This window comes from Peromyscus leucopus, chromosome 8b (assembly GCF_004664715.2).
Source record: "Peromyscus leucopus breed LL Stock chromosome 8b, UCI_PerLeu_2.1, whole genome shotgun sequence".
NCBI classification, from domain to species: Eukaryota; Metazoa; Chordata; class Mammalia; order Rodentia; family Cricetidae; genus Peromyscus; species Peromyscus leucopus.
Window position 1 is genome coordinate 71,885,486 of NC_051086.1, and position 27,705 is coordinate 71,913,190.

At 51.7% G+C, this 27,705-nt stretch overlaps 1 protein-coding gene across 12 annotated transcripts in view; it reads right to left on the minus strand.

The window, feature by feature from the left end:
* Msi2 (musashi RNA binding protein 2) overlaps positions 1-27,705 on the minus strand; it is a 366,999-nt gene that overhangs the window by 12,079 nt on the left and 327,215 nt on the right. For 4 of the 12 annotated variants that reach the window (XM_028878219.2, XM_028878215.2, XM_028878213.2 and 1 more), the window contains exons 11-12: positions 15,325-15,348; positions 13,867-13,929 (exon numbers count right to left, since the gene is read on the minus strand). In XM_028878219.2, coding sequence (XP_028734052.1) covers positions 13,867-13,929; positions 15,325-15,348 — 87 coding nt within the window. Of the gene's footprint in view, positions 1-10,527; positions 10,578-13,866; positions 13,930-15,324; positions 15,349-24,425; positions 27,598-27,705 lie in introns of those variants that run through there. The other 8 variants (XM_028878220.2, XM_028878216.2, XM_037201413.1 and 5 more) reach the window with 4 other exon arrangements.

Genomic DNA, 27,705 nt, shown 5'->3' on the forward strand with positions numbered 1-27,705 from the left:
TGGCTTTGACTTAGGGTAGGGGGGTGGGGCACAGGATTGGGCGAATTTGCAAGTGGAAGATGGAGATTTTTCAGCTTCTTCCTCCTCTGGTAGGATGTGTTTCCAGAAAGATACTAGACAGGAGATGGAGAGAAGGCAGGGGAGCCACCTGGAGAACTAATCCAGCCAGAGAAAGACAAGAGACAGCATTACCTATGGATGAATGCTGTCCAGAGACACCTCTGTGGGAGGCTTAGAAGGCAGGAGGGCTGTGGGTATTCTCCCCACCCTTGGCAACTTTCCTGGTTCCATAAGCACCTGGAAGCCTGGTGTTTGAGGTGGTCTGAAGGAAGTTTCACAGCGAGCTCACCTTAGGCCTACAGTACTCCTTCCTACTCAGTCCTATTTCATCAAATGATACTAATGGTACTATGGAAGGAAAGGCACTATCTTAGAATGTGGCTTACCGCCTCTCCCAGATCCATTATTATGCACTTGCTCAGCCCAAGCCCCAGGGAAGGGTGGACTCGGTTGGGTCCTCACCAGAAAGTACCGCAGGCAGGCAGTATGTACCTAGTTCATGGCTGGTCCCCTTCTCCAGGGACAGTAGAATCTATGGCCTTATTGGTTTGGCCACAGAGGAGAGATGTGTCTTTAAGCTCCTCAGTCAACAACTGTGTCTCCTGTGGCAGAGCCCCATTCCAGATGGCGTGATAAGGTCCGCAGGCTTTATCACGAACACTCTTCAGGAAGGGACAGAGACAGGACACACCTGTGGTGCCATCTGATAGGAGCCAGCAGGAAGGTAGCTGGGACAAAGGACTTGACTTTTATCCTGGAAATGAGTACAGTTCCACATACGGTGTGCTAGCTGCCTGCTTGGTCACAGGGGCATCTGAGGAGCCTCTCTTACTCCATGCTGTGAGAGGCACAGTTCCTGTGAGGTGCTTTCTGGGAAATGGAGGGCCCCCTTCCCTAGGCACCAAACTTCACTTCAAAGGGTCAGGTGTGGTCCCCCCACTCCAGGATCAGGTTAGGAAGAAGAGAGGTGACATCATTTTTCACGGGTAAAGAAGGGCATCTTGACTACTGTATTGCTAGTCCAGTTGTATGTGCGTGCATGCCTGTGTGTGTGTGTGTGTGTGTGTGTGTGTGTGTGTGTGTAGTATCTAGGACTATCATAGCATGTCTGCAGCAGAAGCTGACACTGTTCTATGGCCTGGAACAAGGCCTGTGCTAGGTTGACAGTTGGGGGGGCTCACTTCCCAATCGGCAATTCTGAGCAATGTCCAGGCTCTGGCTTAATTCTAAGTTGATTCCTCCTTCTGCACCTGATCCCAGCATCCTCTGCACCTGATCCCAGCATCCTCTAGGCTGTCCCAGCCCAGGCAGTACCCTCAGGAGGCAGGCATAATGGAGAGAGAAGGGACACTGGACTTGGAGTCAGAAGACCTGAGTCTGACCCTGGCCCTTCCCTGACACCTGTGTGCCCTGGTCCAGCCTATGTCCTCATCTGTAACACATGAGTAATGTGTCCCTTATTCAGTCTGCGTCACCAGGCTGCTGTGAGAATGAAAAGGAGAAAATGCTCCGTGACTTATCGGGTATATGCAGAGCCCAACACAGATACTGTATGCGTATTTAGCAAAATCCAGTAGAGGAAAAATGCAATCCATTTGCCATACAAACCTGAAGGTGATTTACAAAAGGGTCCAATCTATCTGTTTGGTGTATTTAATCACCCGGGACCTGAAGAAAGGACTCTTGGGGGAGAGGCAACACCAAAAGCTGGGACACGGGCCATGCCTCAGGAGGACAGCAAAGCAAGAGGAATGTATTTGATGAGAGTTGGAGGCATTTTACATTAAATTAAAAGCTTCTTTATGCTCAAGAAAACACCTGGATGGCTGACCAATGAAGCCCTCTTATCTCATCTCAGAGATGGGAGCAGAAATGGACCAGCAACCTAGACTGGGAAAGCGGATCCTGGGGATGCTAGGCCAGAGCTTTCCAGGCAGCTTTCTGCAGACTTCTAAGTGAGCTAGCAGGCTGCCGTCTTGTATGTGGCTGGGCTTACCTGTGGTCAGGAAGGGCTGGGCCAGGAGTGGAATTAATCCTTGGGAGTGGGGAAGTGATGTAAATCAAAACGGCCTTCCTACAGGTCTAGGAAAAGACAGGAAGTCCAGGTACTGCTACATACTGTCTAACAGTGGTTAGAATGGAAAGTAGCAGCAGATAAGGGAATCCACTGGGAGCCAGAGCACCCTGGAAATGCTGCATTAAACCACCCAACACCTGAACTTCGTCTCCTCATCCAGCCCTTTAGGATCAAAATTAAATCAAGAACCCAAGACTGGAAGCTGCCTCCTCCTCTCTAACGGTTTGCTGAGTCCAGGCCAACTCCAGTTCAGTGTTGAGAGAGGACCCTTGGCCTGTTTTGGTCTGAGAACCACCTTTGTTTTTGAGGTCCACCATCTACCTAACTTACCAAGGAAGAAACCCATATGGTTTCCCCTACGTCTCACCCACTTGCTGCTACGCTGCTACATGCTCATCCTGAAGGTCACATCCCTGCCTGTCCCAGCCAGAGATCCTTTGTGTCTTCTTAGGCTTCTTATCTGACCTGTACACATCTTTCTGTACTACAAACACACTGAAGGATTATGAAATCCAGGGCCAGGACTACAGACTTAAAGGCGGCCTAGTATTGTATTCCTGCAGCGGTAAAAAGCTACGTCAGAATCAGTTACCAGCGCATCCCCGTTAGGAATGGCAGTGCAGGAGATGTATCACTAGTGAGAGCTAAGGAGTCAAGAGGGGCCAGGCTGGGAAAACCACTCCCTCAAAACAGCTTGTAAGATGGACTCCATCATCCGGGTGTAACAGATGAGCGGACCCAGGGTCTTAGGGCTGAATCCCATTCTGACTTGAAAGTACACGTGACTTCAGTCCTGATACTCAGGTATCCCTCCTTGAATCATAGCTTGGTGCTACAGACATCTCTCTCTCTTACTAGCCAGGGAGCCACCCGAGGTTGGGTGGTGCCTAACAAGACACAGGGGACTCCATCTCTGCTGAGGACTAGGGCACCTTCCACTGTTGTCACAAAACAGAGAGAGCCTTGCAGCAAACCCAGGAATGCAGTCGGTGCTATGAGTCAGTAAGTGGGAGGGGCACCGGCTAAGCCCGCCCCCTTCAAAAGTGCCTGGACACAGTGGGGTCCCCAGAGGACTATCTCCGCTTTCAAAGACCATCCCACCCCGTTGGGCCCAGGGGGGAGCTGGGACGCCTTATGGCCGATTGGCATTTACGGCCCACTTGCTTCTAACGGTATCTTAGTGCCAGGGGACCCAGCAGCAGGGTGTGGGTGGTGGGTTAGGAGGGTGCCCAGGGCACAGTCCCTTGAGGACCCGTACAAAAGGCTTTCCACTTGAGCAGTCCTGTCTGTAATGATTGTAAAGGCACAGGAGTTTAATCCATTTTTGATGTAAGCGCTAATAGCTCTGTGTCCTTGAAGTTCAAAGCGGGCGCATGCATGTCACTAATTAACCAAGCGAGGGGCCGTTCAGCTCCCTCTCATGTTCCTAATTAGGTCTTTAATAACAAACAAACCCCGACCTTAGCAAGGGGCCCCCATTTATCAGCTCGTCCAGGAGTAGGGACTGCCTCCCTGTTTACTGTTGCTCTAAACTGCTTGCTCCTAATCTCAGGCTGGTCTCAAGGAAGGTGGGAAGAGTCATGCCAAGAGACAAAGGGCCCTAAAGGCTATCTTTGATGGTGGTCTTGTTGGCCCTGGAAAGTAGAAGAGCTCTGAGCCCATAGGAACCCTAACCCTAGCCCGGTGACCTCTCCTGCTGGGTGTCTGTGGTGGTCAGGGATGTTATTTATACAGCTATAAAACCAAGCGGGAGCTGGGCGTTGGTGGCGCACGCCTTTAATCCCCGCACTTGGGAGGCAGAGCCAGGCGGATCTCTGTGAGTTCGAGCCAGCCTGGGCTACCAAGTGAGCTCCAGGAAAGGCACAGAGCTACACAGAGAAACCCTGTCTCTAAAAACAAAAAAACAAAACAACAACAACAACAAAAAAAACAAGCGGGACTTGAGACTCTGGTTACACACTGGCTTTGCCTGGGCTTCACCTTGCCAGATTCTGATGTGATGGGTCTAAAATGTGGCCCAACAATGGGGAAGTTACAAAAACTCCCAGGTGATTCCAGCTCACAGCAGACTTGCACTGACCCAAGTCTTAAGGCTGACTTGCTCATTAGCAGCGATTAGTGGGTCTTCTGTTATTGAGTTTGTGTGGTGTGTGTGTGTGTGTGTGTGTGTGTGTGTGTGTGTGCATGTGTGTGCGCGCGCCTGTGAAGGCCAGAGGCCAGTGTCTAGCGTCTTCCTCTAATGCTCTCCACCTTAGTTGAGACAGGGTCTCTCAATGAACTTGGAGCTCGTCAATCTGGCTAAGCAGGCTGACCAATCAGCTCCAGGGATCCACCTATCTCTACCTCCCCAGGGTTGGGATTACAGATGCAGCTGGGCCTGGCTTTTACGTGAGCACTGGGGATCAGAACTCAGGCCCACTTGCTTGCAACAGCACACACTTTACCAACTGAGCCATGCACATCCCTTTAGCCCCGGGGCCTTCTGCTATTAATGAACACCACTCACCAAAACAGAACCACGGAACCCTAAAAGGTCCCACCAAGCACGCTTCAGGTCGGAAATCTGATGGATTAAAAATGTGATTCTAACTCTGTAAACACAAGGCCTGCCACACCTTCATGCATCCAGTCCCCGGGGGCTGACTCTTCTCAAGAGCACACTCCACACCCCCACCGTTCCCTATCCCTGGGATGCTCCTGGCTTTCTCGGCATGCTATCCTTAAGCCACTGTCATTTACACTGCTTATGCCCCCTAGAACAGAGGATCAGCAGCTCCGGGCACAGCAGCAACCCAGAGCCGGAGATGATGCGACCTACTAGGACCTGTAAGTCTGAAATCCTCACTTAGCAGAGGTGGACGCACGCCGGGAACCATGTCGTCTGACGGCCTGCCCTTCCTCCTGTGGGTTTATCTTCTGAGCTATCTCTGGCACACAAGGTGCCTCTTTCCCCAGCCGCACCTCTGGGCGGTTTCAGCTTCCTCTTAGCTATTCAAACCTTGAAGGTCAAGACTTAGGGAATAGAGGTGATGCACTCAGCGTGACCCCCAGCATGTCCTAGTGAGTTTACTCTTCAAGACAGGCAAACAGGAAGAGAGGCTGGGAGGGTGGGGGGAGAGGCTGGGAGGGTGCCCCCCCCCCCCGCCCCCGGACTGGAATAAAAAGAAACTGTGAGACCAAAGGCAGGGAACGAGACAAAGGGTTTCTTCCAATCATGGGGTTGTTGCTCTGCTTCTGGTCTGTTCTCCCGTGGCCGGGAGGGGCTAAGCCTGCCTGACTTTCAGAGTCCAGGTTACCCTGGGTGCTGTGTGTATCTGTAATGCTGAACTCTCCAAGGCCAGGGAAGCCCACCCTCTCCAAGACATAGTCAGAAATAACTTCCAGAAAGAAAGGAAAGGTGGCCCGGTAGCAGGGCTGGGCGGCTTTTCTCACACACCCGTCTCCACCGCAGGCACCCAAGCTTGCATTCAGTGTTCGCCATGGACCTGGACAGACCACTTTATTAATATTAATAAGTAGCCAGGAACAAAGGGCCCATTTATTTTTAGCCTTCTTTAATTGTGTAGTAATCACTCATCTACAAAACAAATGAGCCCCTGCTTGCAGTTGCTATGGTACCTGGTGCCCAAGCCTCCCCGCAAGAAGATTGGGCAAGGAGTCGGCTGCGTCGGTGGCCACGCCCCTTTCTCCACCATTGGCCCACAGCAAAGCCCCAGCAACTGGGCAGCCAATGGTCTCCTTGCTCTAGGGCGGGGCTGTGTTTCCCAACCACTTTCCAGATGCAGTTTGTGCAGAGGCAAAAGGGAGGGATGCTGACTCCTCCCAGCTGAGAAGTCTGCCTGCCCCGAGAGTCCCTCCCTAGCTCCATCACCTCAGACAGTGACTAACTTCCTTCAGCCGTATTTTAACTAAAGGTTCCCTTCCAAGAATTCCGTTTAGCCTGGCTCCCCCTTGTGGGACCACACCTCTTCTGGGTCTCCTTTGTCTGTGACATTGGTCTGAACGGACACAGGGACCAGATCAAAATGCCAGCCAAAGGCCGGCCAGGCAGAGCCACGGCGGCGGTGAGGCTGCAACAGTAGAAGCAGGTGCAAAAAAAAAAAAAAAAAAAAAAAAAAAAAAGTAGCACGCCTCCCGAGACCACTTGTAAATGATTTTGGGTTATCGCCTCCCCTAAGGAGAGGCAGAATCGAGTGGGAACAGCGGCGCCTTTCTGTTGAGTGTTTAAAAGTTGCAGTTTCGCCCAGCCGTGTGCTGATAGTGGCTGAGCACACAGGCTGATGGGGGGCAGGCTCAAACCCTGTCACCGCCGCCTCAGATAAGCTACTATCTCCCCGGAGGCACAGTCTGTCATCTTTAAAATGGGAAGGGGACTGATGGCGCCCATTATGGTCTCAGAATTAAGTGGGGTAGGGGGTGTGTGGGCTTGGCACACAGCAGCACTTGGCTCGCTTACATCAAGAGAGCAACTACTGATGAATTGTTGTTATTATTATTGTATTATTGAAGCTGGGGGGTGTCTCTAACACCTCTCATTAACAAGACACCCTTCTTCGAGGCAACTCCCCAGCAGGTGTCTACTTTGAGATGGTGGCTGGGACCCTCCCACTCCACACTACAGTGGACTGCACCGCAGCTCTGCCGAACGAATCCCAACAGCCAATCACGGCTGCTCAAAAGTATCTTTTCTTGTCCCTTGCCCTATGGCATCCCAAACTGGAAAAGGGAGACCTTCCTATTAGTATTCATAAGCATCGAGAAACAAAGGGGCCCTTTATTTTCTGCGGTCTTTAACTGCACAGCAACTCCTCATCTATACTAAGATTGCAGCCTCGGGTGACTTTGGGTGTGTGCCATTCTGCTAGGTGTGCACAATGCTGGGGATCACACCCAGGACTTCTTGCCTGTCACGTTAAGCACACTACCGACTGCGCTACCTCTCCAGCTCCACCTCCTTCTATAGACAGGGGCTTTCGGGAGTCCCCACGCCCCTCAGTACCTCCACCAGTGGGGCAGTCTCCAGGGCCCTGTCTACTACGCTCTCCTCACTTGTGGAGTGCCCAGGAGAACTACACTCTCCTCCACTCTAGAGCACACGAGCGACGGCCAAGCCACTCAGAGGAGAGGCAGGAACATGTCACCTACTGAAAACCATTCCACTGATTTAAAGACCATTAACATTCCCTCACTCCATTCGCTTCAGGATTAACTTATACTTCGGCCTGGACTTTAAGGCTAGTCACTAATTGCTCTAGAGTTGATTTATCAAGTGCATGGTATTTCTATTACAAAATTATTGATTGTAGCTGATGTATTGTATCCTCCACAGGGCTGGTCCAAAAGCCCTTGGAAAATGAATGAAGCTGAGGGCAGCGGCAGGAGCCGTGCACATCATTACAGATTCAGTGAAGTTACTTAAAACCCATCGCCAGTCTATGGTCAGAGTCCTGGCTCTCTTAGAAAGAAACTGTTAATGACAAGCTGGGAAATAAGGTGTTCTCTAGAATGCGGGCCAGGTTGTTAGCGAGTTTCAGTACCGAGTCTCTCTGGGCCACCGTACTGGTAACAAAGTGACTGTATCCTATCGAGAGGCTCTCCCCATGACTTTCCCCACACACTGCAACAGCCACCATAAGGATGTTTGCTGCTAACACTGGGAGGTTGACCGGAAAGTAGAGAGAGCTGCCCTGCGTTCCCCACCTCTCATCCCCCATCAGATCTTGCTGACGGAAGTACAGAAAAGCTATTCAAAGAGGAAGGCACACACTGATCCATTTTCCTTTCTAACTGTGTGTGTGTAGTGTATGCATGTATACACTTACCTGTGTATGTGTACATGTGTGCGGGTATGCTTACCTGTGTGTGCGTGCGCATGTGCACAAGTGTACTTACCTGTGTATGTGTGCGTGTGTGCAGGTATGCTTATTTGTGTGTGTGTGCATGTGTGCTCACCTGTGTGTATGCGTGTGTGCAGGTGCACTTACCTGTGTGTGCATGTGTATCACCTGTGTTTTTGCGTGTGCAGGTGTGCTTACCCATGTGTGTACTTAACCGTGTGTGTGCATGTGTATTTACCTGTGTGTGTGTGTGCATGCATGTAGAGGCCATAGGTCGATGTCAGGTATTTTCCTTTATTGCTTTTCACCTTATTTTTTGAGACAGGGTCTCTCACTGAACCCGGAGCTTGCCATTTTAGCTAGATTGGCTGTCCAGGGGCCTCCAGGACCTGGCTGGCTGTGCACCAAATGCTGGGGGGTATGTGCTGTCACAGGAGGCTAGATCTGGCTTTTCTGAGTTCTAGAGATCTGAACTCAGATCCTCACGGTTGTGTAAGAAGTACTTTACCCACTAAACCATCTCCCCAGCTCCCTTTCCTGTTTTAAAATGAAGCTGGCAGTTGTCACTATCAGGCCAGAGATGACACTGTGAGAAACAGGGACTCTCCTGAGAGCCATGAGATTACTGCTTATGTCCTCTGGATCGAGGCTTCAGGATGTCCTCCAGCAGGGGAGGAGGGCTTTGAGACACTTTCACAAAGGTGGCAGCGGAGATCCAGAGCCATCTCAGGAGGCCTGGGATGTCTACGCCAGTTTCTTGGGCCCTAATCTCCTCCTCTGGTTCAGGAGAGGCCGCAGAGTCCTGCAACAGACAGCTGGTCTGCCCACCTGCCTCCTGGGATAGAGCTCTGAGGGCTCCAGACTGCAGGACCAGAGTCTCCTTCCGTTTCGCAGGCTGCAGGCTGCAGGCCAGTAGCCTAGGGTTTTGCTCTCTGGTTTCTGTTTCCACGTGCTGCCCTTACTGCCTAGGCCCAAGTCAGTTTGCATCTGCAGCAGCACTAAAGCTCAGTCTCAGCCATTTTCTTCTGCCTACCTCCCCTGTCCCCAGGGAGACCTTGCTCCTCCTAAAATTTTCCACCTGGAGCCTTGGTGTCCTCATTCTGTCTGGCCTGGCGCATGCTCAGTTCCTATGTGTTCTAACTCTGCCAGAGCATCTCGGCTTCTTTTCCCCATGAGACTTCAATTTCGTTCTATCATGACATAGCCTTTTGAAGATGTTATGGTCTCTGTGACTTTTTCCTGAATTCTGTATCCAGTGGTAGATAACCTGTATCCTACAGGTTCTGCCCATGGCCCTGTCAGACTGTAGGGTTTGGTCAGAGCTGTCACACACCTTGACATGTCGGTTCTGGGTAGTAAGTACTATTCTCACTTCATATGGTCTTAGAAAGTTAGGGACAAAAGCTCTGAGGTCTCTGGTACTCATTTATGGCTCGTTACATATTCCTTAAGATAGTGTGTCCAAAGATGGTTGACCACACATGCTCAAAGTGGAAAACGGAGGTCTCCTCCAGAAAACCCTTCTGGGGAGACCTAGGGGGAACTGGGTGGCCTCTTCTTTGGCTGTCCCAGGCCCACCACACTTCTCTCTGCCCCGTGAAGCCATGACAGTTACTACCACTCAAGGGATGCTGGGCCACCACTCACCCCACTGGCCCCTTTCATCATCACCATGTGTAAGAGTCAATGTCAACATCAACCAGGGCTAAATGCACACCCTGTCTGCAGCGACTGAAGCTCTCAGCTCCTTCCCTACCACATCTTACCTCCCTCCACCCACAGGAGCAGATGACACAGGCTGACTTTTTCGGAGGGACCTGTGTCCCTGAAGGGCTCAAGAAGAGGCTGAGCTTAGAGAAGCCTGGCCGATGGCCTTAAAAAACAAAACAAGAAAAGATCTGTTGCTTTGGTCAAGAATGGTGTGGGGAAGATAAGAACTCGGAAGAACTGGATGACTCCTTCCAACTCTGGCTCCATTCGTTTCTGCTATGGTGAACCCGGATCTTGGTTGGGGAGGCTAGAGCTGAGGGGGGGGGTGACCCAGTTCTAGACTGGGAGAGTGGGGATCGTGAGGAGAGGTGGTGGTGGCTGATGGCGAGAACATGGATCCAAGCCCCTTGGCAATATTGAAAACATGGAACCCCTTCTCTTTCCTGGTCCCCATGCTGTCCTTGAGACGGCGGCGGCGGCAGTGTTGGGCCGCGCCTTCGGAGACCCTGTAATATCAACTCAACAATGCATGTTCTACAACTACAGGCTACAGCTACCAGGACCATCTACTACAGTGCATGCATTTAGTTCAGTCCCACAGATACATACACTCTAAGAACAGGCAAGGGGAGGTGTGAAATGTTTTACTAGACAACAGGTGTTTTGGAGTTGTAACTGATAAAAAAAAAATAGAAAACGAAAGTGTACAAAAAAAGACATTTCTCGAGAGTTGGATATGAGTTTGTTTCTTGAACTGTTTCATCTGAACAAGCAAAACATGCAAACCAGCTGGTACTAACAGGAAGCTGGACACTGAGAGAGGATTAATAGGTGTGGACAAACCTTCCCGCTGAGCGTGCTCAGAAGAGTGTTTGAGAGGAGGTGTGCAGGTCCTAGTGTAAGAGAGGCAGGAGAGTATGCCTCAGAGACACTCTCACCGCAGCCCCAACCAAGCAAGAGAAAAGACAACAGAAACATGACTGCTCACACTCACCACCACCATCGGGAGCTCACGTCCCTAGACTGGAATAAAGCTGGCAAGTATAAAGTACAGTAAGGGGTCCTGGCTGGGGCCTGGGGGCGGGGAGGGGTCGGTGGGCGATACCAGGGGCGGCTCTGCAAGCTCTCTCAGAGTGATACACGGACCCACCCGCGAGGTCACCCCCAAAATAAAAGTACCCTGAAAATCGGTACTGTTTTCCTCAGGCTGGGGAAGGGGTGGTCAACTGTCAAAGCGGATTTATGTTTGGATGGGACGGGATGGGGGGTGGTGCCGCTGGGTCTGAATGAGTGCGATCAAAACAAACAAACTCTTGACTGAGCACAAGAAAAGATGATGTTTCGGACTTCCGGGTGAACGTGAAAGAAAAGTGTGACCACTGATAGTGAAGTTATCTAGGAGTCGGCAGAGGGACCCCCCTGCCGGGACCCCTGTGCCCTGCTCACCTCAGGTTCTGGGGAAGTAAGAAAAGGTAGGCAGGCTAGCCCAGAGAAACAGGCTGAGGCAGAAGCTCAAGGCCTCCCCCTTGACTGCCTCGATACCACAGCCCTGACAGATACCAGTCGCCACCCTGAGAAAGAGCCAAGCTGCCTCCCACCCCCCTTGGCCCTCAGCAGGTGCTCCCCAACGTGGGATAGGAAGTCAAAATGAAGGGGTGGGGGTAGGGAGGGTTGAAAACTAAGACGGTGGGGCTGGATAAAAATAACGACAAAAATGTTGCTTTCCAGAAGATGTCTAACCCCTAACCCAAGCCCAGGAGTCCCTGGAAGCCGAGACCACATTTCCTGGAGTCTGGAGTTACTTGTCAGGTGTGGCATGGGACCAGGCTCCAGGAAGGTGATCAATGGATTCTAACGAGTTGGTGAGGACCCTGATGCAGGCTGCTTGCTCAGGAGCCTGGGGGAGCGTCCTTAGCTTTGCGGGGGAGGAAGCTGGGGGTGGGGTGGGGTGAGGTTCGAGGAGCTGGTGGTACAGGGAAATCTGGGTCCTCAGTGCCTGCGACTCCTATTGGGCCTGGTGTGGTGCATGCATTGCTGGGCGGCCTTTCTCAGGTCACAGCAGTGTTTGCCAATGAAGGGCCACTTAACTGACCAACCTTCCAGGCTCAGAGCTCATTTCATCTTCTTGAGGGAAGAAGATGACAGTCTCCCGACGGGCCAAAATGTGTTAAGAGAAAAAGGCAGTCTCCTTCCCCAACTTTACAGCCTTGGTCCAAGTCCAAATGTGGGGCTCTGGGCTGGGTTCGTAGTCTCCACGAGCACATCAGACCATGTTCTCTCTACAGTGGGCACAGCCCAAGCCTACAGCCACTAGGCAGCTCTGGGGGTGTCCCCTCGGGTGGGTTACCTCAAGCCGAGGATTTACTGTCTGTGCTAACCCAGGCTGGGGTGGGCAGGGGTCTGGGGAGCGTGCGTACTCCTGAATACGATTCACTAACAGTGCAGTGATGAGCATGGCTGACCTTGATGGCCTGTGGGAGATTTTGGCTCCCGATGGAAATGGCTACAAAGAAAACACCACTGATCCTGGAAACAAAATGTGTGGTTGGAGATGACCTTGAGGGTTAGGAGTTAGAGGGGTGGGTGAGTGGGGCTCCCGCCTGGCTCTGGGAAGGGGGGGGTCTGTGCATGGGGAGGGGTGGCAGAAGGGGACACAGACTGGGAGACGGCTCTGAGACTCGCAAAGAATCCCATACTGCCCTTTAAACTTGCCATGAAGTCAAGGGAACGGGGTGGGGTGGGGAGAGAGGCAGGGTTAATTTCGGGTTAAAGTTTAGTTTCATAATCCAAAAGTTATCAAAAGAAAGAAACTGAACAGAGAAAAACAAACAACACTCACAAATTTCAAGACTGTTCTTTTGATCTGTCTCCCCTCCCAGGCACAGGTAGGAAATGAGGCTTCCTTTTTTTCATTCCCCCAAAACACTCAAGTTAAAATCCCCCAAACTAGAAACAGGAAGACACGGCAACTGTGCACCTTCCTAGGGCAGGAGTAGGGGACACCAAGGGACACTGGCCAGAGGGCAAGGTGGTGCCTTTGGAGACTCGAGTGGATGGAAGTTGAGAATGACCAGCTATTTGGACTTCCCAGACTGCCTGCCAATCACCAGCTCTCCGTCAAAATGCCCCTCGGTAAACCCCCCACCCCAATTAATTCCCAAAACTCCAGTGGGTCTCTTGGGGGAGAGGATCCTTTGTAGCTCAGAGGCAGCGCCAGTTTGCATGGAACGGATTTTCTCTGACTGTTTTCTAATGAGCCTCACTGTGCCAGTTTGGGTTTTTGGCATTTGCCCTCTGGGCTTTTAACGCTCCACCACTTCCTGGTACCTTCACCAGCACATCATCCTGCCCACTCTCTTCAGAGCCTAGATGTGCTAAATCAGAGCTCCAGTGTGCCCTGCTTAGTGGGGTGGGGTGGCAGGGCAGGGTAAAGGAGCCGAGAGCCAAGCTGCTCAGGAGGGAGGATCGAGGCGGAGAGAGCAGCTGACAGCAGGGGTGCCTGGGGCGTGGCAGGAAGCCTGTGGCACTCATGGTGGGGTGATACACCCCAGTTCTGGCTGGACCTTACAGTATCACTGGGGAAATACTCCCTTGCCACTGGAGGCTTCCAGATCTTTTAAAAGGCTGGGATAAGGTCACGGGAGAGAAGGCTCCACTGTCTTTGGTGGCCACCTGACTTAGAAAAGTCTGGGGCAACAAGGGATTCAGGCTACAGCGGCTTCACTCCTTTTCTGACCTCAAGGATTGATTCATATCTGACTTCAAGGGCTCTGGGAGTTTAATCCCATCTTGCCAGCCGTGGCTGGAGAGAAAGCCTACCTAGTACCTCTTTGGCTAGGTCCAAGACCCAAGGAAGGGAACCTTCTGAACCTGCCAAAGCCAAGGACGGCAGTGACCAAAATGCCCAAAAGCTGGGCTTGGAGATGGGAAAGGCCGTTTCTCTTTGTTAATGGGAGCACAGTTCTGCCTGGGGTTTGCGGTCCCCTGACTGTGGCAGATTCCTGTAGGAACAGGCCTGGGTGGCTGGGCCTTCGTGGCACCTCCCTGTCCCCGCCACCCCCTCCCCTGGGCTGTGGTGAGAGGGGGTGCTGGACAGACGCAGCCACACAGACTGGCAGGGCTTTTACCTTGCCCTGCACATGAGGCATGCCTGGGAGCCGGCTGCCCCGCACACCTTCCTACCTGATCCACGAGCCGCCGCCACTGCCGCCGCCGCCACTGGTCCATAAGCCGCTGCTGGAAAGCCTGGAGAGACGGAGGAGTCGAGTCAGAAGGAGCCACGGAGGACCCCAGGTCACACACAAGACAGCTGGGAAGGGCTGCACAGACAGCACTGGGGGATACAGATCAGTGGCTCTCAGGCTTCTCGAAGACACAGTATCTTTAGATGTCTGACTCTCACACACTGGTTATTCCAGAAGTGTATTCTAGGAAGCATACAGCAGTAACTCAACTATGAGGAGGACTTATGCCTTCTGAGAATTGAGCTGAGGTCTCTGTTGACTCTGCATTGACATGTGATGATGCCCCAGGCCTGGCCTGCTACTCCTTACAGGGATCCTGTTGGTGGGGTCAGGTGGAGCTCCAAATCAGGAAGGACCTGGGGCTGGCTTCTTCATAGAAAAGGTGCCATGGCCTAGAGATGGCTTCACTCCCGAAAGTCCTCCAAAGGTCTGGTCATTTGAGCTCTAGATTGGTCAAAGCTTCCTGTCAGCGTGCCATGGCCCCAGGCCTGAGGGCAAAGCGTTTGGGTGTTCCCAGGTGAGTACATACATGGGCCGATGTCGGACGGCTGAGGGACTCTATCTGGGGTGATCCCTGTGGTTCTTCATGATCCCGCTCAGTGTTTCAATCTTCCCAGAGTTGTATTATTATGACATTACTCTGTGGTGCTGGGGATGGAACCCAGGGCTTTGCATATGTCAGAGAAGTGAACTACCACAGACTATATCCCATCCCATCCCATAGCAGTAACAGGGAACTTAGATGTGACTCCAGTGTATGAGGCCACCCTCAGATGAAGCCAGCTTGGAGTGCCTCCCACCCCTGCCCAGGGATCCTTCTGGGTTAAGGCTCCCACTGTCTGGGCAGGAAGGAAGCTGAGGCTAAGGATGTGGCCGAAAAATGTCCACATGAGAGAAGACGTGAGCTGAGTCCTTCCTCTTTCCTGGGCTTCTCTGGCTGCTAACCTGACACACAAGTCACGCACTGGAGCATACACAGACATACTTCCAACATACACACAGACAAATATCTGCAGCTACCGGGTCGACATGTGCAGCCTGATCCCAAGACCCATTTCCAGGGCCATTCTCTTCCTCTCTCTCTCCTTTTTAAATGATGCACCAGAAGCCCCTGCAAACCCACCAAACAGCCCCGCAAAGAGCTGCTTGACTTTAGCCACGGAGCCTGTCTGATGAGGCACTTTGACAGGACAAGGGAAGAGGACATGCACCGGAAGCAGAGGAGAAAAGAAAGGGGGAGCATCCCCCACACAGAGCGGACTAGAAGCTCACTAGACTAAGACTATGGTCCGAGCTACATTGGGTTCTACAGAGGGCGAGGCGTTCAAAAGGGAAAGAGCTACTTCTAGAAAGGTCACGCTAGGCTACTTAAAATGCCAACGAAAAGGAGACATACTTGCATTTAAATATGGTAATAGGGCTGTTGAAGGGGAAAAAGAAAGATCCAGGTGAAATAATTGTACACGGTTCTCCCAGGCTGGGAATGAGTCTCCCAGCGCCCATGAAGACCTTGCCGCTCCCTTCCCAGAGGGAGCCTGGGACAGGACTCCCCACCTAGGCCTCTCCCCAGCTCTTCCACGCAGGCTCTAGATTTCTGAAGATGGTGCTGGTGGAAAGCGCTGAAGGAAAACAAGGAAGAAGTCAGGTTATTTCTCCTTGTCCCAACCTCTGTCCACCCAGCCGCCTGCTACAGGCCCAGAGCAGGGCTCAGGGGACGCTAGGGACAGGAGCAGGAGAGAAAGGTTACTACTCCTTGGCGCTTGCTTACCCCAGACACAACAGAGGAGGTTTCCTTGGGAGCGTCAGAAGAGGTTGGCTGGAGGAAGGGAATATGGTCAGCAAGGTTTGTTAACGAAAGGTCTATTTTCTAGAGTTAAGCAGTTTGGGCAAGAAGTCTGAGAGAAAGATGGAGAACTTAGTAATTAAAAAAAAAAAACACAAAAAACTCTTGACAAAAATGGAAATCCATTATCTTTCAGCTCAGATAAGGGCTTCTGCTGGAGATGGAATACTCTTCCAGGGATGGAAGTTTCCTCAGCCACGGATGTGAACTAAGAGAAGGATTTACCAGAGGCGGCTGCAGAGGGAGCCGCTCTGTGTAGGCTGCAGCTCCAGCATGGCCACCTCTGTCTGTCAGTTGTTCCCGATGTCTGGGAGTGAGCCAGTATCATGGGAGTATTGTCATCAAATCTCTCTCCAGCCACCAGCCCCATGGTGTACAAGAACAGGGCCTGTGAACAGGAATGTACCACGTTCCTCCTGCCTGGGAACCTTCCAGTCCTAGAGAGGATGCCTGGATACATTAGCACCAGGCCAATGGATGGACTCTGGATTTGTGTAGCAATCTTGGCGGAAGGGGTCAGAGCCAGCGACTCATTCTTCAGCTGGTTTGGCCTCCAGCCCTGGCCGACCCCTACACCTTGTTTGATGGGTGACATGGGCAGCGTACATTATTCCTCTCAGCCGCAAGGCAGGCTGGCTGGCAAGATGACTGTTACGGTCCCTTAGCTGTGGGCCCCACATGAGCCTGTCTATCTAGGAGGATGGCAATCCTAATTCCTCTGGGGTTGATGGTAACAAAACTTTGGGGTCAGTGACTTGTCTAAGTGAAAGATATCGCCATGTCACCGACAGTGAGCGACACACTTTGAGGGACTTTTTGGAGTCATGACATCACTGCAAATAATAAGTCAACAGTGTTTTAATTTTTTTTTTTAAATTATGATACTGCACCTACTTTTTCCTGCTTCTGTGGCACTTACTGGGTTCTGCATTATCTAAGTACAGCTATTTTTATATGCATATCTTATTTCTCTTGGCTGGGTGACAATCTCTTTCTAGGTCAGGATTAAGTCACATGGACCACTTAGGCTCCAGCTCCAAGTCCTCCCAAACTCTAGCTGACCAGGATATGTACTTATCGTGTGTGAGGGAGGCCTGACAGTTGCCTCCTATGGGTCAAGTGTAGCCAAGGACAGCGCCACCCGCCAGTCCAGCAGCCTGACCCCCCTGGCCCTCCAGCCCAGGACAGAAACTCACATACTCCCAGGGGCCAGAGAAACACAAAGGAGGATGCAGTCTACGGTACACAGGAGCGCCCAGCTCTGCCCAACACTTTGATTTCCAACTTTGGCTTGAGAATCACGCGGTACTACCTGGTTCACCATGTTTACACATGCTGACATTCCCGGGGATCATGACTGACTCAGTCTTTGGTACAGCCAGGCACTGGGACCTTTAGAAGCTTCTCAGCATAGAGTCAAAGGTGAGAACCTTTAGAGACAGACGCCATGTCACTGGCTGGCAGGATGGTTCAATGGGGAAAAACACTGCCAATAAACCTGAGTTTGTGCCTCAGATCCCATGGATGAAGCTGGATGTGGTGAAGCTCATGGGCCAGCTTGTCTACAACAGGCGGAAAAAAGAAAGACCTTCCTAAATAAATAAATAAATCTTTTTTTTTTAAAAAAAAAAATGGGCTGGAGAGATGGCTCAGAGGTTAAGAGCACTGACTGTTCTTCCAGAGGTCCTGAGTTCAATTCCCGGCAACCACATGGTGGCTCACAACCATCTGTAATAAGATCTGGTGCCCTCTTCTGGCCTGTAGACATACATGCAGGCAGAACATTGATACATAATAAATAAATAAATATTTTTTTTTTTAAAAAAAAGTAAGACCTTCCCCCTTCAACAAGGTGGGAGCAGAGAACAGACTCTGAAAGTTGTTCACTGACTTCCATGTGCACACACACACATGCACAAATAACAAGTAAAACAATAACATACTTTTTTGTTTTTCGAGACAAGGTTTCTCTGTGTAGCCCTGGCTGTCCTGGATCTCGCTCTGTAGACCAGGATGGCCTCAAATTCACAGAGATCCACCTGCCTCTGCCTCCCAAGTGCTGGGATTAAAGGTGTGCGCCACCACAGCCCAGCTAATAACAAACTTTCTTTTTAAGTCAAGTGGTGGGGCACAGCTGTATACTCAGTCACCTCTTCCACCTCGCAAGGGGCCTCCTGGGAATAGAGTGGGGAACCAAATTCTTGTGACCAATCTGATTCAGAACCGTGGGTTCCAATAACTCATAGAGGAGCTTAAAACAAAACAAAACAAAACAAAACAAAACAAAACAACAGAACACAGGTTGCCCTGGCCCCACTCCCACCAATAGAATCAAGCCTGCTGGAAGTTTCTGGCACACAATGTAGACAGAGAAGCTATGAGTTACAGGAAGCTATGGGTGTGTGTGTGTGTGTGTGTGTGTGTGTGTGTGTGTGTGTGTGTGTAGGGCTTTGCTTTTTGTAAACACCGAAAAGCGTTGCTTCCTGTCTGGTTGACTGGGAGGTCAAAGGTCTCTTCTGTCTCCTTTTTCCACCTTCGTTTGGAAGGGATGCGGACTTGGGGGCACTGCTGGGGTCCCAGTGGGGTCAATACCATTTCTGTGATCTGGGATGGGTCCTGGACCCCCAAAAGGAGGAAGAGAATGCTGAAGCTCTTCACAGCTTCAGGAGATATGACTTGGGGGATCTTTCTTCAAGTCCCATGTGAACAGTCTTTTCTAAGTTTGCCCGATCACATGTTCTTTGTTCCCTCCCCCAGCACACCCTGCCTCTCCCTACAAGTAGTTTCCACAGCTCTACAGCTGGTTCAGTCTGGGCTAATCTAATGTTGCTTTCCTGAATCCAAACACTGAAAAATAAGCCACCAAAAGAAGAAACTGTTACCCAGAATGTAGGAAACATGTCCTACACGAGTTTGGAAACATTACCATCTGCCACTCTGGCTGGCCCAGGCTGCTCAGGCCTGCCTGGGGTGGTAGGGCTCAGCGTTTTATAGGAAATTCACAACTCTGACTTCTGGGTGAGGCTGGAAGAAAGCTGGGCGGCACGTAATTGGAACTAGAGGAACCAGGGGTTCACACCAGAACGGAGGCTCCAAAGAGGAGGCGAAGCTAATCACCAAAGGGACACATTTCCAGGATCAAACAGAAATGGTCTGCTTTGACGGAAGCTGATGCACGTTCATTTCAAAAAGAACAGAATAAGCCCTGAGCTCCTGGCATTCAAAACAGGAACCTGACTTAAGACGGGCTGTTTGAGGAGTGAGACCAGTTTTCCCAGGAGGTTCCAAGGGCTGTGCAGAACCCTTATACAGGTGAGGGGGCTAGGGGCTGCTGCTTGAGGCAGGGGGATGCTGACGAGAATGTGGGCTAAGAATGCCTCACCGTTGGCTCTTGACTGTAGCAGAGAAAATACATAATTTAGAACCTGACAGCTGTCCCTGGGGAGGAAACAGAGGAACCTAACTGGAAAACCAAGGCTGTCTGTAGCCAGGGGTAAGGGGCAGACATCTCGGGCCTGCTCTCTTCAGGGTGTTAGCCCCTAAAACATGGAAGGTAGGCACAAAACATGCTCCCACTTCACCCTGGATAAGTTTTTAACCTAATCGCCATTTAACATTTTAACTCTCTTTGGTGGGAATAAAGGAAGGTACGTCATGACGCATCTGTGACGTGTCACAGTTTTAGCAATATTCTACTTCCCTGTCTTTTTAATTATTGAACCCGGGGTCTTGTGCAAGCTAGGCAAGCCCTCTACCACTGGGCTACATCTCCAGCCCTTATTTTGAGGCAGGGCCTCAGTAAGTTGCTCAGGCTAGTCTTGAACTTGTGATTCTTTCCTATGCCTGTTGAGTAGCTGGGACTACAGACCTGTGGCTCCAGGTCCAGCTTCCCCTAGAGTAGGAAGTCACCCTATGCGGTGACTTTAGTCTAGCATCCTTCTTCTGGGTCTTTTCTACCTCAAGTCATTCAAGCCCTCACAGCAGAGATCTAGAGCACTGCAGTCAGGACCCATGCTGACCAAAGAACCCTCCAAGGCCTGTTCTCAAGACCTGTTCTCAACCCGACCTCCTGCTAAATGTTTATGGAACGGCTGTTATGTGCCAGGCACCGTGCTACGCCCTGGACCAACACTCATAGTCCCTGCCCTGTGACTGTAGCTCCTGGTGGGAAAACAGGGTTCTATTAGAGGGATGGGGTTCTGCAATTAGACTCATACAAACTGACCCTCTAGGCCAAAGAGACAAAGGGCTAAGTCTCAGGAGACTATGGGTCCCCTGTGCCAAGGGGAGGTGAGGAACTTGTGTCTCGGAACCTTCCGGCATCTGTCTGTTTCGGCGTCACCACAGAGCTCAAGGACCTGGCTGCTTAGAGATGGAGGCAGCAATTAGGTGACTCAGTCTTGGGGATGGAAGTAGAGGGTGTGGCCATGCCACCTCATCTTCCCCTCCAAGATGGAACAGCAGGAGGGGAGGGGACAGACGAATTCCCAAGGCGGTGAATCTTGACCTAGCCCCCCAATCTCAATACTTCCACACAGCCGAGTTAAACAGATTTTATGCTACTCCCTGCCACCCAGTTTTTTCAAACACAGAACAGACCAAGATAGTCAAAATCATGTTTTCCCCCCCACATGGTCTGAGCCATTTTGATTTGATATGCTTGGTCCGGGTCTCCTCCCATGGGGGTGGTTGGGGGTGTTCCTCAACAGACCCACCTCCAGAGGGTTCCCGCGGCCACGAGCCCTGCCGCAGCCCCCTCTACAGACCAGGACAGCCAGTGCGGGCCACCCAGAACTTCCTGCTTCCCAGAAGCTCCAGCTCTGCCCTTGGTCCCATCTCCATAAAGGAGCAGCTGGACTCCACTGCCATCCACCCTGGCGTCTCTGGACAGGATGCTTTGGGCACCAACTCTATTCGGGAGAATCCAGAGGCTGAGGCGAGGCTCTTTGGAGTTCAGGGCAGCAATGTATCAACGAGTACAGAAATACAGTATTGAAAAATCCAAAGGGCCAGCAGAGAGACGCCTCAGTTCACAGACTGGAACTGAGCAGAACAGTTTTCTCTGTCTTCCTTTCCCTGGCTGTGAGAGGCCTGGCCTTGGTCATGAGCCACACTAATGACGATGGTGGACACTTGCCCTCGGTCAAAGAATTTCCCTGTGACCGTCTCGCACTGGACAGGAAAGCCCCCTCGACTTCCTTAATAGACAAGGGGCTTCAGCTGAGAGAGGGGATGCAAATGGAGACAAAGGTGGTTAAAGCAGAGAGGCAGAGTCAGGGGGATAGCTCAGTTGGCCAAATGTTTGCACTGCTGGTATGGAGACTTGAGTTGGATTCCCAGAATCCACATTAAAGGGGCGGGGTGGGGGGGAGGACACTGGGCATGATGGTACATCCTTGTAATCCCAGAACTGGTAGAGACAGGTGGATCCCTGGGGTTGGCTGGACAATTAGCCTAGCATATTTGGCAAGCTCCAGGACAATGAGAGAACCTGTTTTCAATAAACAGGGCGGACAGTGCTTCTGGACTGACACCCAAGGTTGATTTCTGGTACACACACACACACACACACACACACACACACACACACACACAGAGAGAGAGAGAGAGAGAGAGAGAGAGAGAGAGAGAGAGAGAGAGAGAGAGAGAGAGAGAGTCTCATGTCCTGCCAAGACACTTAATCCTCTCTACGTCCTTGTCTCCTCTCTGGAACACAGCTTCTAGTGCCTATTTTGTGGGGCTGCTGTGAGGAGTCAAGGAGATGACAGTGTGAAGTGCTCAGCATAAGTGGACTAAAACCTCTATTTCTACTTTTTTTTATTATTATTGCCCCAGGTAACAGCAACAGAGCCGAGAAATCCCTTCAGTGCTTCCTCTTCTAAAATCCTATTAATTTATGTGGTTTGGCCTCCAAAAGGCTTTCATGGGTAACATGCATAATTTGCGTGTGAGCTAAGGGTCGTTTTCTCTCAAGCAAAAGCTTGAACTCTAGTAGGGTCACATGATGGCAGGGAGTGTCTGGCCAAGGCAGCCATGGCCCTGTGATGAGACCACCACAGGTGTGAACATAGGTCCCCGAGGCCTGGGACTGAGTGGAATCAGCAGGATCAGCCTTTTTCCGACATTCTCTGCCCTGACACGCTACCTTCCCAATATTTCTCAACAACAGTTTCCAGGTCTGGGGCAGGGGGCAGGGAATACAGCAAGGCAGGGCCCCAGAATCCTTCCTGGGTCCTTCTGTCAAGTGGAATCTTGTTTGTTCCATATCCAGCAAGTGAGGACTGGTCTCTCATTTACCACTGTGTCACCAACACTGGGTTCAGGGCTTGTGACATGATAGGTGTCTTTAACTCCCGGCCGACGGCGAAAGAAGAATGTGTGGAGGAGGCATGGACAGGGGAAGGGGAAGGATGCTGCTTCTTCCTGCTTCTAGCCTGGCCCGAAAGCGAGAACGTTCAAAGCTGAGACTGGGGGGGGGGGGGGGGGAATATGCGGGCAGGATGAGGAGGCCTGGAGAGCCCCGAGTAGCCATCACTAGGAGGTAGAGTGACAGGCTGGGCTGCTGCTGTCTTAGGAGGTGAATGTGCCTGGAGGGGGGGCTTCAAGCGAGGCCAGGATTCCTACATCACCAAGTGTCTGCACTGGCATCCCAGCAGCAGAGTCTCGCTGTCTTTGTCTGGTACAAGGACAGGATCTGCCCAGATGGTGACCGCAGAATCAATGGAGGCAGAAACTGGAAGGATGGAGCAGAGTCATGTGCCTTTTGACTTTCTGCCTGCGGGTCCCTAGATCTGGAACACCTCTGTAATATCTACTGGGGACACTTATTTTCTTTCACTCTTTATTTATGTGTATGTGTATGCATGCCACACGTGTGCAGGTACCCATGGAAGCCGGAAGAAGGCACCAGGTCCCCTGCCTACAAGACTATAACAGTGGGTGTGAGCCACCAGATGCGGGTGCTGGGAACTGAACGTAGGGCCTCTGAGAAGAACAGCCGGGGCTCTTAACTGCTGAGCCATCTCACCAGACCCTACCTGATGAACTGTCCCGTGTGCTTCAAAGCTTAGGTTGGGCAATAACTGCTATGATCTGCATATGTCTGTCACCCCAAATGCATATGTGGAAATCCTCACCTGCAGGGTATCAGGGAGGGACCTTCGGGAAGTAAGTAAATGGAGCTCTCTCAGTAGAGACTAGCACCTTTATAAAAGAGAAGCCAGGGCCAGCAAGCCAGCGCAACAGCACTTCCGGAGCAAGTCTGGCAATCTGAGCTCAATGCCCAGAACCAATATAAAGGTGGAAGGAGAGAACCAACAATATAAAGATGTCCTCTGACCTCCACACATGCTCCTCGGCAGGCACACTCCACCCCATCTCACACACACACACACATACACACACACACACACACACAGAGAGAGAGAGAGAGAGAGAGAGAGAGAATAAATACATCATTTTAAAAAAAAGAAAAATCAAAGAATTCACAATCCCCCCCCCCCCCCACACACACACAAAGGGAGAATACGAAAAGAAACCTGGCATCTGTGGACCAGGAAGTATCCCTTACCATGACAGTAAACCTGCAGGGACCTTGACTTCAGACTTCCCAGCATCTAGAATTACCTAGGAAATACATTTCTGCTGCTGCTAGCTCCAGGCTATGTATTGTTATTGTAGCAGGAATAGACCAAGACTGCCTGTTCCCAACAGCTCTCCCAGGTACCACAGCGGTTCTGTCCACCGTGCTCACCGCTCCTGCGTACGAACGCTGCTACCGCCACATGGGTTATACTGGGCATGCCCTAGCTGGCCACACATGGGACGCTTCTGTAGGCTCTGAGCTTATTGCCCAGTGTCTCTGTGCCCTGAGAGACTCTCTGGGGCAGGTGCAGTGGTTGTACCTTGCATTTCTCCAGCAACCAGAGAAACAGAGCCAATGGGCTCTTTTGGCAGGGGGCCCAGGCTGAGCCAAACTCTGAAAAATCTCTTTCCGGCTTGGGTGGGAGGCGTACTGGACACCTTGCTTGTCCTTGGCTGTTCTGGAAGGCATGAAATCCTGGACCCTCGGGCCTGCTGTAGCAGTCTACTCAGAGTTTCCCACTCGGAGTGATTTGGTTGTTGTTGTAATTTTGTTTTGTACACTGTAGGCTTTCACTTACTTTTGCTGATGAAATAAAAATGGAAGTCCTGAGGAAGGGTGATGAGGGTCTCTCCCTGGTGGGACTTGAAGGGGCTGGTGGCGCAGGAGTCTGAGAAGGTGTGGGAGAGCTTGTAGGCACCAGCGAGAAGAGACAGATGTGGTGGGTACCAGTTCTCAGCTCGCTGGGAAGGAGGTGCACACCCACAGCCTCCTTCATTGCTAACCTGCCTGCTCCCACAGACCCCCTCGGCAACCTGTGAGACACGGAGCTGCGGGAGCAAACTCCCATTTGATAGGTAGGGGCACTGAGACCCAGTGTCTAGGCAAGTTAAGGCAAGAACTCTCCCATCTTTCTGCAAGCCGGTGTGTGTGTGTGTGTGTGTGTGTGTGTGTGTGTGTGTGTGAGAGAGAGAGAGAGAGAGAGAGAGAGAGAGACAGAGAGAGAGAGACAGAGAGACAGAGAGAGACAGAGAGAGAGAGAGAGAGAGAGAGAGAGAAAGAGAGAGAGAGAGAGAGAGAGAGAGAGAGAGATGGGTGTGTGGTGTGGTGTGTGGTGTGACCATGGGGAGCTGAGCGCTCACTTAGTGGCATCCTCTCATTTATGCAAAGCAGCTTCAAGAAGCACAGAAAGCTGATCGCAAGTGAAACCCGCAATTCCTGTCAAATCAGACTGCTCCAATTCATTTCTGCAAATGTTTATTAAGTGCCTATTAGGCACTGTGCTGTGCTTTCATCTGGGAATAGAGTCAACTCCTGATTTTCCATGCCAGCGAGGATCGCTCGGTGATACTGCACACCCACAGTCCCCACAAGCCTCCCTCCAGTCCTGGCTGGATTTGGGGTGCTCTGCTGACTTTCAAAGCAGCAGATCTGCCTCCTGACTAAGCTTGCCTTTAAAATTCAAATGAGAGGATAAATCCCAGAGTATACCCAGGGCCAGGTGGCCAGCAGGATGGCCTCTGGGAGCTGGCTTGTGATTTAAGAGTGCCTCTGGGAAGAGGCAACCACCAGAAAGGAGTCTTGAATGGGGAGGGCAGAGGCAGATTAGTGGTTGGGATGGGACAGATAGAAAAGGCTCTTCCTTAGAAGACCACACCCTGCTTATAGCTTTGGCCCCGCCCAGAGGCATGAATCCTCAGCTCAACCTAGGAGGCTAACCTCTCACCCTGACATTTCAAAATCTGCTTCCTAGCTGGTGAGAGGTCACCACATGGGTGCCACAAAAGTCCCCAGGGTGGGTATTTCTGGGATGGGACAGAGTGAGGGTGAGGAAAAGTGCCCCTTAGAAACTGAAGCAGGATCAAGGAGATTGAGCTGACACTGTAGGGCAGGGTTGTCTGATTTCTGGGTTCTGAGAGTCCACCAGGATAGCCCTGGGATGGCCCAAGGCTCTGAGAACTTAGCCAGAGCGAACAGAACAGGGGTGGGATTCAGTCCTCCAAGTACATGCCCAGACCTTCCTTTCCTGAACTGGGACTGACCCTGAGGGCCTCTGTCACCCCGGAGGGCTAGACAGAAGGAGTAGACAGAGGGCCCTGGGGTTGCTCCTCACAGCAGCCCAGTGACACTCTAGACAGGACCCTAGGTCTCTGGAGAGTGTACTATCTGCTTTTCTGAATCCTGTTCTTTAAGCAGAATTGGCAGCTGGTATAAGTCACAGCCCTTTGTCCATAGCCAGGGCCATTCCCCCAGCCCGCCCATTTAAGGAATGCTGTCTCCCGAATATCCAGGCTCCCTCCTCTGCCTCTGCAGGATGTGACTGGCCATCAAACTGACTTTGCTCAAAGACTCTGTATCTTGAACCAAGGTTACCTGGTAGCAGCTTCAGCTGGCAAAGGCTATTTGAGATCCTCTCCAGATGAACAGGGCCTCTCTAAGCGAGGGCGCCTCACCTCAGGCCACCTCCTACTGAACACTGCTCAGCCAGCACCAGGGACTGTCACCAGACGGTGAGGAAGGAACTGGGAGTCAAGAACTGGTAGTGAGTGGTTTAGTGGCCGTGAGTCCTGACGTGGTAATAGGATAGCCAAGCCTTGGATAGTCTAGGGCCGACAGCCTAGGAGCCAATTTCCATTCAGCCGCCGTGCATCAGAGACCCAATTTCCATTGCTAGAGAGTCAGGGGACAAACTGGGAATTTCCAGTTCCAGTTGCTGGAGAAGGGCCTCCCCAGCCTGGGACCTACACAGCCCTTGCCCTTCACACACAATGGCTCAGGAGCGAGGCATCAAGTCCTGGGTTAAAAGACATTGGCCTGGCTCTCCTGGCTGCCTGGAGCACTCCGTAGCTAAGGTGAGACTTGGCAGTTGGCGCCATAGTGACCTTATTGTCCTCAGTAGTGATGGAAGATCCCAAAGGGCCACCAGCCAGCCTGAGGCAAGGAAGAGGAATGTAGCTGAGACGGCGAAGCTGAGGAGAAAGATGGGGTGCAGACAGGAGGGGACATCCTTCTGGACTCTCTCGAAGGTTCTGTACTGCCCTTTAGCCCTTCACACTCTAACTTGCTGCGGAAGACTGCCTCTATCACCCCTTATCTGCAAACCGTCGTCCAGCCCACCCCATGCTTTGGGGGCCTAGACCCATTCTGAAACCTGATTCGTACCTCACCTACTCCAAGACACTCCTGCCAGCTCCTCATTCACTGATGCACTCAAAGGCCCGAGGCCTGCCCTGCAACTCCCCGGGGGATCCCATGCCACTCCAACGGATGAAAGGCAGATCCAGGCAGCACCATCATGAGGGTAGAGGATGAGAAAATCACTCTGGAAAGCTTACGTCATCAGCAACATCAATGCTCATTATTTCTGAAATTTTTCACTCGATAGCATTTACTGATTTACATGATATATTTGCAGCCTTTCTCCTCTCTCTGTCTGTCTGTCCCTCTCTCCACCCCTCATTTCTAACTCAGCCAAAAAGGCACTTTCACTACTCAGAGAACAAGGTCACCTGGCTACTAAGTGGCCAAATGGCACTGAAACAAGAGACCCTTCAGGTTTCCACCCAGAAACAGGTCTACTGTCCTTGACCTGCACTGCTGTGGGGGTGAGGAAAGTAAATGGAAGAGGTGTGCCCAGGCCTGTGCACAAGTGTGCAGACCCACACCGGAGGCACAGACGTGGAGTGTTCCGGGTGCCGTCTTCACTGGTGGGGGACAGTGACAGCAGAGGGCGGGGCGGGGCGCTATCCCACAGCTGGTGTGAGCAGCTGTTCCATCTCTGCTCAAGGACAGATCACCTCCAGCAAAAGCACAGGGCTCTCTGCCGGGGAAGAGGGGAGAGCCGGGCCAGGCAGCAGCCAGGGGGAGTTGGCATGCTTCTACAGAATGAACTTGGCTGTCACCAGACCGGTTATTTAGTGCATTCACCTCCCCTGGAGCGAGAACAGGACACTCTCAGGCTAAGAGACGGCAGCACACAGCATGTCCGTAGTAAACAATTTATTTTTCTACCTCAGTTGCTTACAGAGGGAAACATAAAATGTCATTAGGGAGCGGTGCCGATGAACTATTTACAGCAATGGGGAAATGCACGATGGCTGAACTGAACTGCCTGAGAGGCGAGCACTTTAGGACATGCTCACCAGAGCAGAGCAGTTCACAGACGCCAAGGTCAAAGGGAGAAGAGGGGAAGCCTACGAGTTTTGCTTTTGAACAGTAACCACCACCACCACTCATGAAAAGCCCTGCAGGAAAAGACGAAAGGGAACCAGGCAACTGTTGCGTCGGTGATCTTTAACAAGGGGAGCCAAACTGCACAGACCCCCCCTGCCACACCCACCCGCTCTATGAAT